At 31.9% G+C, this 14,183-nt stretch overlaps 1 protein-coding gene across 1 annotated transcript in view; it reads left to right on the forward strand.

The window, feature by feature from the left end:
- The first annotated feature begins 941 nt into the window (after positions 1–941).
- Positions 942–14,183, forward strand: part of LOC130445920 (putative transcription factor SOX-15) — a 183,947-nt gene continuing 170,705 nt past the window's right edge. The window contains exon 1 of the mRNA XM_056781821.1: positions 942–1,349. Coding sequence (XP_056637799.1) covers positions 1,309–1,349 — 41 coding nt within the window. The 5' untranslated portion in view covers positions 942–1,308. The remainder of the gene's footprint in view (positions 1,350–14,183) is intronic.

The raw sequence follows: 14,183 nt of genomic DNA on the forward strand, positions 1-14,183 counted from the left end.
TTGTTTCTTGCGTCTTCTTTTTTGCCTTATCATCATCGTTTTATTATTCGTGCCTGATTTTATATTGTTTTATTTGTCTTTTTTTTCTTTTATTTCTTTATCTAAAATTTAGGTTATGAAGTTTGTTCTGTTGTGAATCTTCTATAGTTTTTATGTTCTCTATAAGTATTATTCTCGTATATAAGTTACTTGTGTGATTCCTCAACTATTGTTGAAATTTAATTTTCCCTTTTCTAGTATATTGATTTAATGATCCCCACTTGCTCCCTGGTGGCACTTTTCCTGTGTCATAAACTAAATTTTCAATTTCATTCGATATTTGGTGTACTTATTTATGGCACCTCCTCTAATTTTTCATTTCTGTATTGCCTGTTGTATCTTTTTCACCTGTTTTAACTTTTGTTGTTTGTGTTTCTGATATTTCCTTTAAGATCCCTTTTTTCCACCTATTTCATTCTGAAAAATCTCTGAAATACGTCTCTCTACGTCTTTCCATTACGTCATCGTCATTTGTTATCACATCTTATTTTGCGTCTTCTATGATTATGTATAAGTTCTTATTGAACTATTGTGAAAATGTAAATTCTGTTAATCAAAAACCAATCTATTTCGTTATCATTCTCTCCATTAAAATATATAATAAAGGTAGATACAAACATTAACTATCAAAAAATTCAATTAAAAATGTCATACAAGTTATCAGCTAGCTGTGACGAAATCGTTTTAATAGTTAATTAACGAGCAACAAACTGAAAAAAAAATCTCAATTTCTTGATTACACGTAATTTCATAAAAACAATAAAGTATCTACCTCACAGGTAAGGTAGAGACCCTTACTAGCGAGGCATGGCGGACAAAGTCAGAACCTACTATCCGAACAAAACATCAGTATCTCGGTTTCCTTGATAGCGGGCGCACGCGTTAGTTATACCTGTCTCAAGCTTAATACCTACGACGGTAATGCAACAAGTGACTGTTGCGTATTTTTTGCGCCTAGTCTACTCAACCTAAGTAGTACCCTTTTACGAAATCGTCGAAGATCTCAGTGACCCGCGCGCGGATGGACTGTGTGATTTTCGTATATATGTTGTATTGATTATTTAAGGTACTATATTAATAATATCCAACAAAACGATAATTAGATCGATTAAGAAGAAAAATTCTGATTAAAATTTAATCTTGTTTACTGTATTGAAATTTCGTAATCGGACTTGTAAATAGTTTTTTTTATGTGGAAATTGGAACTGATATGTCAATATCATAGTGATTATATCTAGATAAGTGTTGTGTAAGGGATTAATCTCTAAAATGGCTTCTGATGATGACTGCAATAACACATTTTCCTACCCGTAAGTAAAATTTTTTCTGGTAGTTTTCGAATATATAAAATACATCATTTTTTTCTTGTTTTTCTAACAAACAAAACTTCTGCGAAATATTTTTCTTTGATGCCTGATGATCCTCAACTGTACATGATCATATTATCGTTTTATTATATTGGATTCTGAGCTTAATTTAGGTAACAAGGAAATTATTAATTATTATTTCTCGTAGTTAAAAATCTATGATTCATGTTTTTTACAAAAAAATGGATAAGAAAGTTGAGAAAAATTGAGTCACATCACATTTTTATGAGAAATAAATTTATTGTTTTGAAAAATTTCCGTTTCACAGGTCTCCTATATTCGGTGTTCGGAGTGTCTCTAATTAAAGATTAAGAGTAGTCCGCAAACATTGCTGGTTCCCATTATTCTCATTATTCTTGGTAGCGCTTTCCAATTGTAGCGATATCTTGATGAGAGCGCTATCCATGCTCATTACTTAAAGCGCCCATATTTTCCGAAAAAAACTTTAGGTGAGAATGTAAAAAGTGTTTTTTCAAGAAAATATTAAATCTCAATTCATAATATGCAATGAGAATTTATTTGATGAGGTCAGAATATTGAGGATATTTGTAGTTACCCAAAAAGTTTTCACTAACTTTGATAAACGTCATCCAAGCTTCTCTTTCATTTAAGGTGGTAATGAATGTCGGATCTTCAATCAATTCTTTGACGTCGGATTCAACAATACACCTTCCTTTATTTCGGCGTCACTAAGTGAAGGAAATTTTTGTTATAAAAATTTGAAACCAGTTCCATATTTGTCTTGTAGTAGTAATATTATCTTTTCTAGGTTAACTGAAGGTACATTTCTCGCATTTTTTCATCCAGGAACGTAAACATTTCTCTGACCATATTGATCTTACATAATGTCATTTCTGTTTCGGCTGTTCTACTCGCATAAAAATTTTCAAAATTTCACAGTTTAGCCATTAGTGTTTGCTGTATTATATCTTTTCTCTCACTAGTTTTATAATGTCGTATATTTCTTTTACATTAAAAGCTGAAGGAAGTGATGGAAATACATTTTCTTTATGGAGCAATACTGCTTTTAGACTTTGAGCAATCAACAAAGAGTCTTCATTCCTCTCAACTATGTTCATAACCTAATTTTAACAGTAAGTCCTTCAATATAATTACAGTACACTAAGCCGTTCTCTTGAGAAAACAAATCGACATATGAACTGTGACGTTTACTGTATACGGTAACTTTAACTCCCGTTTTAAGCAGATTCCTCTGTTTCAGTCACCTCAGTTTTTTCTTTGGGTAAATCCAAATCTCTTATGAGATGATTAAACTCCAATTGGTTGATCCAATGTAGTGCTTGAGGACTGACAGGAGTTGTAAATTCTGTTTCATTTTCTACGTTTTTAGAACTTTCGTTCTAGAAGAAACCTCTACGTATTTTACCGTATGCTTCTATCTCCTCTATAAGCGCCATATTACTGGTTAACAAAAGGTATTGCTGAATATTGTCAATTAAACCAACCGGTCAAATTTCTGTGACCTAAGATAGAGCAGACGTGCGGCACCCAATATTTATCCTGGTTGCGAATATCTAGGTTGCACGATAGCAATTAAAGGTGTAGTACTCTTTTTTAGCTTTTAAGTGTATATTCACCGCAGCTATAACAAAATAAGTCGGGAGACTTAACACATTTACGTGACATTTGACACGATTCAGCTGTCAACTAACTTCCAAAGGTGACAGATGACAACTTTGAACTACTTACAGAAAAAATTGAAACGATTGTGGACATGAATGACAAAAGTTGACATTTTTCTATTAACTCATGAGGCGCTATTGACAAAAAGCACAACAGTTTAATTCAAGTAACTTTGAGTGTTGCCTAGTTTTATTAATGAAACTAATTTTGATTTTATTTTTGCCAGTAACTCAATTATCAAATCATTTATTCCAACATGGAAGAGAATATTGTTTACTTCTTAACGGCTAACAGAGTCTAAATTCAATCAGTTAAGTATATCTGAATCTATATCTCATATTCGCTAGATTTTGATGGTAGCCTAGTTTTTTTTTCAACTTTTAATTACGTTTTTCATTTATCACTATATTTCTGAACGTTACAGACTCACAATTCTGTAATTGATTCCAAATTTTTGTATAATTTCTTATGTTTGAATTGAGAGCATCATGAGGTTTAGAAGAGTGCCATTCAAATGGACAATTCACATGATTTAATGTTAGTTTAACGTAAACGTTCGAATAATATTGGTTTGTCATGCGAATCAATTTTTGGAGCGTTTTTACTTTTATGTATGAGGAAACACACATAAAGATTACATAAAAGTCTCCAAATTTTCACATTGTCTAATATATTAGTATGAATGAAAATAATAAGTCTGGTATAATTTTGATTTGCTGGGAAATATTCTATAAGTGAAATTTCAATCACTTAGTCTTATCCATTTTTCAATTATATTCCGATTTATTTTTTCTAATTTTTCTAAATCCATTAATTAAAATAGCTTACACGGTTTTCATACCCCAGTTAGAAGTTTTTAATTGTTTGTCTTTCTTTGAATCAGCTTTTCTTATTATAGACCAAAAGTAAGCTCCTAATATATTTTCATCCCAAATCTTTAAATATCTATGAAAACGCTCCGCCTGTTTGTCACTCAAATTTTCTAGGTTAGCCGAACAAAAAACTAAAATGGCAGTACAGGACATGAATCTTCAATAGGTAAACTGTACCTTCACTCTCTGGAGATGATAACTTGGTTATCGAAAAGCACATCAAAAAATATAATTGTGTGTGTTGGTGTAGTGTGTATTGAAGTCAGTCACAATATCTTCATAATTTTCAGTTTTTCGCAAGAGCTCTTACACAACCTTTTAGAATGATTTCCAACTGTTTCCAGCGAAATATTATGAGCGACTTCAAACTAAGGATCTTTTATAACTTCACGAATCTGTGGTCGAACAAGAGTGATCTCTTCTAGCATTTCATCTGTATTATTTGGAAATCTTGTTTCCAAATGCCGAAATGCAACACTATTATTGTTTGGCGCCTTCACAAAGTTTTTCACAAATTCTTGCGTAAAGGTGCAGAATAATGTTTTTGGGATCTATCAACGATTTATATTTGGTGTCCATTTCTCCAGAAGCATACTCGTTTCGAATGGGCCACTCTTTTCTCACATAAAGATTCACTTTTTGAACATATTAATTTGAGGTCGCTGCATACTTTCCATTGATGTTTTTTATACTTAATTTCATTAACAAACATATCGATTCATAGTTCTATCAACAATTTACTGTGAGTTTTGTTGGTATCGATGGTTTCTTAATCCCGTTGTGCAGTTTTCAGACTGTATTTGAAGAATCAATGAATTCGCTCTATTTTTTGTTCCAATTCCAATTTAACCTTACTTCTGTTTCTGGATAAGGCAACCTTTGTGTCTGGTATTAACAAATTCCACTTTTGTAAGTGAGATACATGAATTTTTTTTATATCTAGACAATCCAATCATAATCTAGTGAGATCATCCAATCCAGCTCATTTATTTGAACGTGGAATGAAGACATACTTCGAAATCGATTCTATTCTCATCTGGTAATATATTTTCACTGGAATTATTGGAATAAATTGGATATGGAAGATCTTCCGAATATAAACTTCGCATAGTAACGGGCAGGTCATTGGTATATAATTTATTTTTTGTATTGTATACAACTGTCTTCGTAACACAAGAGTAAGCGCCACTTTCATCATTATTAGGTCCTCTTCATAATATTGGTGAACTACATGGAGAGTATACGTTATTTTTGGCTACAATTCAACAGCATTCACAAACCACATGTTGTGTTCCTCACATTCAATCTTGGTTCGCAATATAAAGAAAATATGGAATTTATTTTGATCAGTAGGAATAAGGAGAGATGATTTAGATGAACTGTACGGCGGATGACCCATCAATTCAAAGTTTTGATTGTTCAAAAATATTTTTGTTTGAACTTATATGTGAGAGCTCGCATTGTCGTTGTGATGAATGGTAGAGAATGATTCATCTTCTGCGATCGGTTTCCTTGTTTTTTTCGAACACTTCTGGCAAACAAATGCTGGTGTTCAGTTCAGAATTGACCGTTTTTCGTTGCTCTATAATGGAACGGTGACATGTCCAGTTATTCCGCAAGAGCAGGCTACCATTCGCTTCGATATGCTTCGTTCGCGAACAACTTTTATTGGATTGGGCTCGTCTTGAAAGACCCATATATTCGATTGTTGCTTAGTTTCGGGTTCATATGCGTATGCATAGATCCATGATTCGTCGAATGTCGCGATCTTATAGAGGTCTTATAGAGCACCACTTTTGAATTTTTTGCTTTTCTTTAACGATTGTCAAATGATGTGGTATTCAACGCGATCAAATATTTTTGACAGCCATATTCTCATGGAATATTGAATATATGCGAATGGAACTATGTACTGCCCAAGTATGCCTCTCTCTCACAATATGTCACATGACGATCTTTAAATCTCAGTTGATCGGTACACTGCTGTTGGTTCAATACACGTCAAAAGTCATAGAAAATCATCGCTCGAAAATATTAGCAATTCAATTCCCTTTCTTGAACAAAATGAATGTTTCAAGTATCTGTGAACAACGCAAATAGACACGTTCTGAATAAGTTCACCTAAGTAGCAGCCCTCGTATAACAATGAACTCTGTTGTGTATATTATTGAAATTAAATAGTTCCTTACCCTTTTTGTTCAATTAAAGTATTTAAAATGATTAATATTTTTTTTTTGCATGAACAATCTTGTTACATAGGAAATATTTATATCAAGTAGCAACCCCGGTACATGTTAAAATAACTTCAAACTTTAGATTATTTGAAAGTATAAACTTGTTTTACGTGTATTTTATGATGATTTTTAGTATTTCAATCCTCATAGTCCCGTCATATGATGAAATATAATAAAAATGATACGAATAACTTCTTAGACATAAAAAAATGGTTTTCACTAAAACATTGTGAAATATATTTTGATTAATAACAAATAACTGAGGCAAAATAAAATTAGAATGCATGACATTATTTCATCAACATTACAGATAAAAAATTACATATAAATCTAACTTCTTATCATTATACAGATTCAATGCCACTATTGTACTCCTGATCAAAAGCTACTTCCTTTGTATATAAGTCGTATATCATTCCATAGCAAAAATTAAACCAGTACGTAGCATGCCTGGAATTAAATATTATTATTATTAGAATAGGAGTCGTTTACAGAGTAGAAGACACTTTCCAGTGCCATCAAATTATTGCAAAATGCGTGAGAAAATCAATTTGATTTCAATTGGCAAGTGATTGTGCATTTTTTTACATTGTAAAATAATGTGCACATAACTAATTCTGAGCGTGGATTAGGTAGGTAAAGGTCGTGCTCCACGTTCCTAAGTGGATACCCGTGCAACGACCTTTCTGAAATTGGAGAAGCGTGCTTACGAATTATGTAAACGGATTCAAAGATGAATAAGGAAGGGTTATAATTTTTAATCTTTCACATGAGTCACTGTGTGAGCCCTGCTATTGAGTCCAAGTAAATACTAACAGCTCTCTTTTGTTGTTTGAAGATTCGCTCAAATTGAGTCGCACCACACGGTTCTCAATAAGGACATAATAGACTGTTGGAGAGGTAGATAAGCTCAGTTCTTTGAAAACTGATCTCAGCGCAAAGCAGGAGGAACTTAATTTTTTAGATAAGACGGTAATAAACTCCCATTTCAAGGAATTGTCCACAAAAAGCACAAAGAATTTTACAGATTCAACGACGTCGATGGTGGTGTTATTTGATCAAAAAGGCTGCAATGCAATTTTTATATAATAAAACTTTGGTTTTAGGTGATTAGGCCACTAGATATGCTACAAGAGAAACTAGTATCGTCTGCAATAGACATATTTTACCACTGATGTGTAGTTAGGTTATGTCGTTTACAAATGGAAGAAATAAAATAGGGCCTAGTACTGAGCCTTGGGGCACTCCAAATTCTATTGGCTTGCAAGAAGACATCGTTTTATCAGCGCTTACAAGCTGACTTCTTTTGCTACTTACGACTTAAATCATGCGAGAGGTGTTCTCCTGAAAACGTAGTACTGCAATTTGTTGATTAAAATATTATGATTAACACAATCGAAAGTCTTAGAAAAATCAGAAAAAGTTGCAGTGGAGTGATGGCTGTTTAGGCTAAAGTAGACATTATTAAGGAGGGAGAATATAGCATCATTGGTGCATTTGTTACTTAAAAACACAAATTGATGGGTAGTAAGTATTTTATATTTAAACAGAAATGATAAAAGCTTCTTTTTGACCAATCTTTCTTTGATCTCAGATAACATGGGAAGGTGTGCAATTGGACGAAAATTTGATGCTTGATTTTTTATCTCCTTCATACAAAGGTATAATTATAGCCGTCATAAGGCAATTGGGAAAAGTGTCATTTTGAAATGAAACATTAATTAAAGTGGTAAGGTAATTTAATGTGCAATCGGCCAGACTCAAAAACATTTTTAATGTAAGGTCATCAGTCCCAGATGTGTAAGTTAGCATTAGATTCTAAGCTATTCAAAACTTTGTGGTTCAATTTTCTATTTTTTCTTTGAAAATCAACTTAATTTTCATTGTAACTCTGTCACTTTTCATGCAAAGTTTTTTATCAGAGCATGATTTGAAGATTTTTATATCAGTTATTATTGAAAAAAAGTTATTATTGGCTCAAAAATTAGCAGGTTCAGTTGTACATAGCTAAAAGAATATTGACTTCATGAAAAATATACGGGGGACATTTTTGTTTATAATTAAATCATTTATCAATTTTTGAGGTTAGTTTACATTCATCAATTTTTACTCTCCGAAAAAGGTGGCATCCATCCCCCAACTTAAAACATCACATAGACACGATATAACTTTTGAATTATAGGTATTTATTACTTCCATATCGAGTTTCAACAACAATCAATGCTGAACTAATCTTCTTTACTTGCACTTGATCGGATCAACGGTGTCACATATTTTCGAAAAAATTTTAGAGTCTATTCTTATTCGACTTTGTTCTGACGTGCTAACGAAATACATTCAATCGTTGATGAGTATTAATCACCTTCCACCGAAGATTTAGTAATACAAAATGAACAGGAAATCGATATTTGTCTGAAAAATTGGCGTTTCAAAGCTGCCTATCCTTTTTAATCGCTAAACATTAAAATTCCTTCGCAAGCACTACGAACCATCTCTAATCATTTAGGCCCCTTCCCACGTGGACGATAGAAGTGGCGCGACAAAAGCGACACCAGATGAACGCATTACTCGCCTGAGTTTTATAATATAAAGGATATTATTCATGAAGTAGCGGAGGATCGGAAAGAGTGGAAAAAATGGATAAAAGAAGAATTAGATCTAAAATCTCGATACCCCTAGTATCTAGTTTTAGAGAAGAAGAATTATAATGTCACATAATAATTGATAGAAAAATATATACATTTTCTATGACTTTATCATGACAATGAGGCAACTCCAGCAACTTCCCTAAATTCTGGTGGTAATTCTATTTTTAGTTCATTTTTTAATACAATTTAAAAAAATGTCCAAACCCTCAGAAATCTATGCACATAAAAAATAACATTTCAGTCACATTTATCGTGTATCAAAAGCTATTCAATAAATTGTTTTCAGAAACATGGTTTATTGACAAACCGACTAGAATTTTTTTTTGTATAGTTCCGATAAAGACCTTAGTAGGTTATTCCGGAAGCTGGAAAAGTATAGGTCAGGATGACCTGACAAGTATCTGATGAGGATATAACGCATATCAGTAATGACGTCCTGAACAGGTTTACCTTATATGGTCCTTATCAAGATTATCATAAATAGTCCTGATCGTGTTTACCTCATAAGATCCTTATCAGGATTGCCTTGGACTGCCCTAATCACGATTTCCGGTGAAAAACAAAACACTTCTTCTAAAATAAATTATTCTCAAAATCATGAAATAGTATTTTTTTTAATGCATCACTTGTTTCGAGAGCTCTTTCTTGATCACTACACTGGAATTATTTTTATTTGTTTATTTCAATTTTTATTTTGCTTTAGAATCAGTACTATAATATACAGAATTTCCATGTTGGGGACAAATTTTCTTTATTTTGTCAAACCACCACTTTAGGAAGAACTAAAAAATTGCTTATTTTCCCTTTGTAGGCATGAGCCGTTGTTATATATATACAAACTGGGCGAAATATATAATGGATCCTCTGCTCCGAGTGACATACACTATTTTTTCTTCAAGCTGAGGTGTACATTGAAATTCTTCTACTTGGTTACAATGCCCATAATAAGACGTTGCTATCGTTTCTCATTATTTTGCTACAATAATGAGCGTTCATTATTTTATTAGTATAAGAATAAGTTATTTCCACGATGTGTTGCCGAAAATAATATAGATAATATTATATGCTTGAAGAAAAAATACATTTCTAACAAAACACTTTCACTCTCAAAAAATTATTAGCAGTGACTACATTTGACAGCAGTAATGTTTGAAACACAAATAATATATAAATAGAAATATGAAATAATAGAAGCTATATACAGGTATTATATATTATGATGTTAACTACATTCAGAAATTTCTATTCACGCAAAGATTTAGATCTGGTTTAGATTGATATTAACTTCTCTTCACATTATTGACGAACTGCCCCAATTCGACAACCAAATGAATAAGAAATTTCCAAAAATTAAAATGAAAGTACTGGTGTATTGAAATAGGAAGTTCCAATTAGATGGTTTAAAATGAGTAATTTGATAATAGAAATATTCGGGAAGAATTGACTTATCCAAATGTGAGAAAAATAATTTATTTTAATTTATTTAATATAAATTGATAAAACATAGTTTTTATTTTAGTAAAGTGATCCTGAGAGATTCCTTGAATGGGGACATGACCTGGATAGCCTAAAGAAAAATTAATTTGTTTTCAAACTGGTCAACCAAGGAATATTTTTCTTTTCAATAAGGTGATACTGAGAGGTTGGGTTAGGTTAATTAATTTATTTTAAATAGAATAGGTCATTATTATGTTTCACAAAAATTAGGAAAAAATTCAAGTCGGGAAAGAGATACAAAAGTTGTTGATCACTTTATGAAGATGATCCGTGGTTCATTCAAATTCGGTCTTTTTTCTTTCAATTTTTTTTATATATACAGAACTGAAGTTTGAATATTCAGTGATTTACATGATAAGCTTTAGAAAACCGATTCTTTTGTAGGAAAACAATATAATATTGTATCTAAATCAAGTAAGCATCTGATAGCAGTGATAAATAGATTCATTAATCACTCCGTCTTATTAATATGGAGCAAACAGACGTATAATGGGTGCATTCTACAACAGTCGTGAATAATCATTATTGAGAAAGAAAGGAAATTATTAACCTCTTAATTGAAGTTATGAACCGTTTAATCAACCCCTTATACACAAACACGTTAAATCCACTAACATTTTTGCATGATAAACTTAAATGGGAATATTTGCAGGGATTCTTTTATTTATTATTATCAACGGCAGGACCATTTTACATAGAAGTGTCTCACAATGATTATTACCAAAAATAATAGTTACACTAAGGTAATGCAGATCAATATTCCAAAATTATGTCATAACACCGTCGGACGCGTCTTATGTGTGCGATGTTGACGACATCAGAGGCAGTAACTGCATTTTGCTAGCGACAACAGCAGCAAGATACAGAATTATTTCAAATTTCAAAATTTGACTTGCTTGCAACATACACAAAGCGTCTCTCCAGTTGCCCACTTAGGGCTTATATATTTGTTAGAAATTTTATCACTCTTGTCGAAAAATATGATTTTGTATAATAAAAAAAATAATAATAATAATAAATGAAAAATTTAATACATGTAAGAGTATAAATGAGAAAATATGTGATAGATTTAATGGAAGAATTTTATAAAATTAGGGATTACCCATATAAAAATGAGATGCTATTTGTAACTAGATAGAGAAAACTTTGTCTGATAAACTGTATGGGTTATTGGCAACAATGATAATAAGAAAACTTGAAATATTTTTTGAGTATAATCGTACATTCTGATAATGTGGATAAAAAAACAAAGTCCTAAAACATTGATCGAATTTGTGCACATACATTAACAATTCAGCCAATTTGAACGCTTAGTATCTGTTCGACAATCGTACAAGTAAGCCGTCGTGGAGATTTTGCGTTGGACTCCTGTAACGAGAAAGCAGTGAAGATAGTAAGTTGCAAAGGGTAAAATTTGCTTCTAAAATGGCAGAGACGGCTTTATTGGATAATCATGGTATTATCTATTTTCAAACAAGGTGACATAATAACAGGAAAGTGATACTTATCATGCTTGATAAGAAAATGTGAGAAATTGTAAACAAGCAATAGCATTTAACGAAAAAGAAAGTGCTCTCAGGACAATACACCTTCTGTCATTCCGTTGATCGTTGTTCTGTGTTAAGTGCGAAACTTTTGGGGAAATCCGGTTTCTTGAAAAACGAAAATGAGGGCTATATAGGACTACTTAAGCTTTGAGATGTGATATGAATATTTCATTTCACATTATCAATGGCAAACCCACTCAGAACGTGTTGTCGTACGAGTGCTATTTGAATTGTTTACAATGCTTGAAACATTCATCTTGGTCAAAAATAAAATTTTCTATGACTTTCGACGTAGTTTAAACCAAAAGCTGAATGCCGATCAACTCGGACTTTACATTTTTTCACTTCGCTACGGGATGAATTTCGTGAAGTTCATCCAAAATCGGCTGTTGTGTCAGAAAACATCGATTGGTGCAAAGAAATGCTGAAAAACTCAATCGCGGTAATTTGAAAGATATCTTTAAGATCAACGACAAATCATGAATATGAACCCAAAGCTTAACTTCAATCGACGGTATGTATCTTTCAAGACGAGCCAAACACAAGAAATGTTGTTCGCGCACGAAGCACTTCGAATCAAATGGTCGCCTGTAGAACGTTCAATTCTGAATCAGCATTAATTTGCCAGTGTTCAAAAAAACCAAAAACCACGATAATGCGAGCTCCTATACATCAGTTCAAACAAAAACGATTTTGAAGAATCAAACATCGAATTGATGAATCATCCTCGTTTGGCACCCAATGATTGAAATGAATGAAAAATAAATCACGAAGTCACCGTTTTTCTACACCTGAAGAAGCAGTTGATGCGTTCAAATCACATGTTTTGGAGGTACCTTAATCGGAAAGGAAAAAATGCTTCGACAATTAGTTCAAAAGTGTATTGATCTTAATGGATAATATTTTGAAAAACTATAAAGCCATATCCAATTATAAAGATTTGTTTTTATTTGTCTTTTAAAAAACGCAATATATAACTAGGAGAAAAGAAGAGGGCGAGACCGAGAAGAAAATAGAAGGAAGCAATGTTGAGAGCTTTTTGGTACTATAACAGAAACTGGCAAATTCGGACAATATATATGAGTAAGAGCTTGCCATATAAAATACGTTTTTTTTTCAATACTTGACAGCACCATGAATTGATCATTTAAAACTTTATGAAATTGATCAAATTATTTTTTGCGACCAGTTGGCACAACTTACCCCATACTAGTCTAGTTGAAGCCTAATTGGTTGTCGCTACTTTCTCAATTTATCAAGCCATCTCAAGTGTATCTAAAAGAACTATTACAATGAAATCATCTCATTTACTAATTCTAGTCTATCGGGCTTTTAAAATCTTTTTTCCAGTATCGTCTAATCCATTTATAAGCTCCGTCTATGATGTAATGATATGATAAGCGATAAGAGATATATTTATAATTTTGTAAATATGACAATCTTGTATGTCTTCCGGGTAAAAATTGAAAATTTGAAGCAATAATGTCGTGAAACTACCACAGAATCAAAATTCTAGAATATTAAACTCCAGCTTATAATTTCATTATATTCACATTGATTATTGAACTTTATTCAATTATTAAATAAGTCTGTGAAAAAACTTCGTAGTTCTCCATTTTTCCATGTTTCTTTCTTTATGAAACTAAGCATATTAATCTTATCATGCTGGGAATAAAATCTAATTTCTTCTAATGATTAGTGGAATTAATGTATAAAAGTAGATTTTTAGGAAACGGAAAGGTCAGATTAACTTCCTTATATAAATTTGATACCCTCCAAAAAGGCCTTATTTTTTAAATTGCCTTCGATCATCACACCCTAATGTCAATTACAATAGGATGCTATGTAGCCATGTTCCACGCTTGCAGTTATTTAATAGGATATGGTGAAAAAACTTCCACGGACAGTAGCTAAAAATTCAAAACAATTAGTGAGATAGTTTATATTGCAATGTGTTACACTCTGTACTCGGAAATATGCTACTACTTCTAAGATTTCTTTTCGTAGATGAGGCAATTAATAAAATATTTAATTTCATTCTTATAAATTAGTTGTATCATATAAGCTTCATCCATGTAATATTCCACCAAAAAAATTATATGCGAACGTATAATCTTTATCGTGATTATGAACTTTATGTGCTTTTCTTCCTCTAATGCATAGACTGATAAGTACTAAATTGTTTTGTTGTGTTCTTAATATACACTAAAGTCATCGCCAATTGGATTGGTTCTTAGATACAAAACATATGGAACATGAAACAGAACAAAAGTAAAAATCACTTACCAGAGATCTTTGTCGATTTGAAACAAAAAGATAATAATAAAGAAATATT

This window comes from Diorhabda sublineata, chromosome 6 (genome assembly GCF_026230105.1).
Source record: "Diorhabda sublineata isolate icDioSubl1.1 chromosome 6, icDioSubl1.1, whole genome shotgun sequence".
NCBI lineage: Eukaryota > Metazoa > Arthropoda > Insecta > Coleoptera > Chrysomelidae > Diorhabda > Diorhabda sublineata.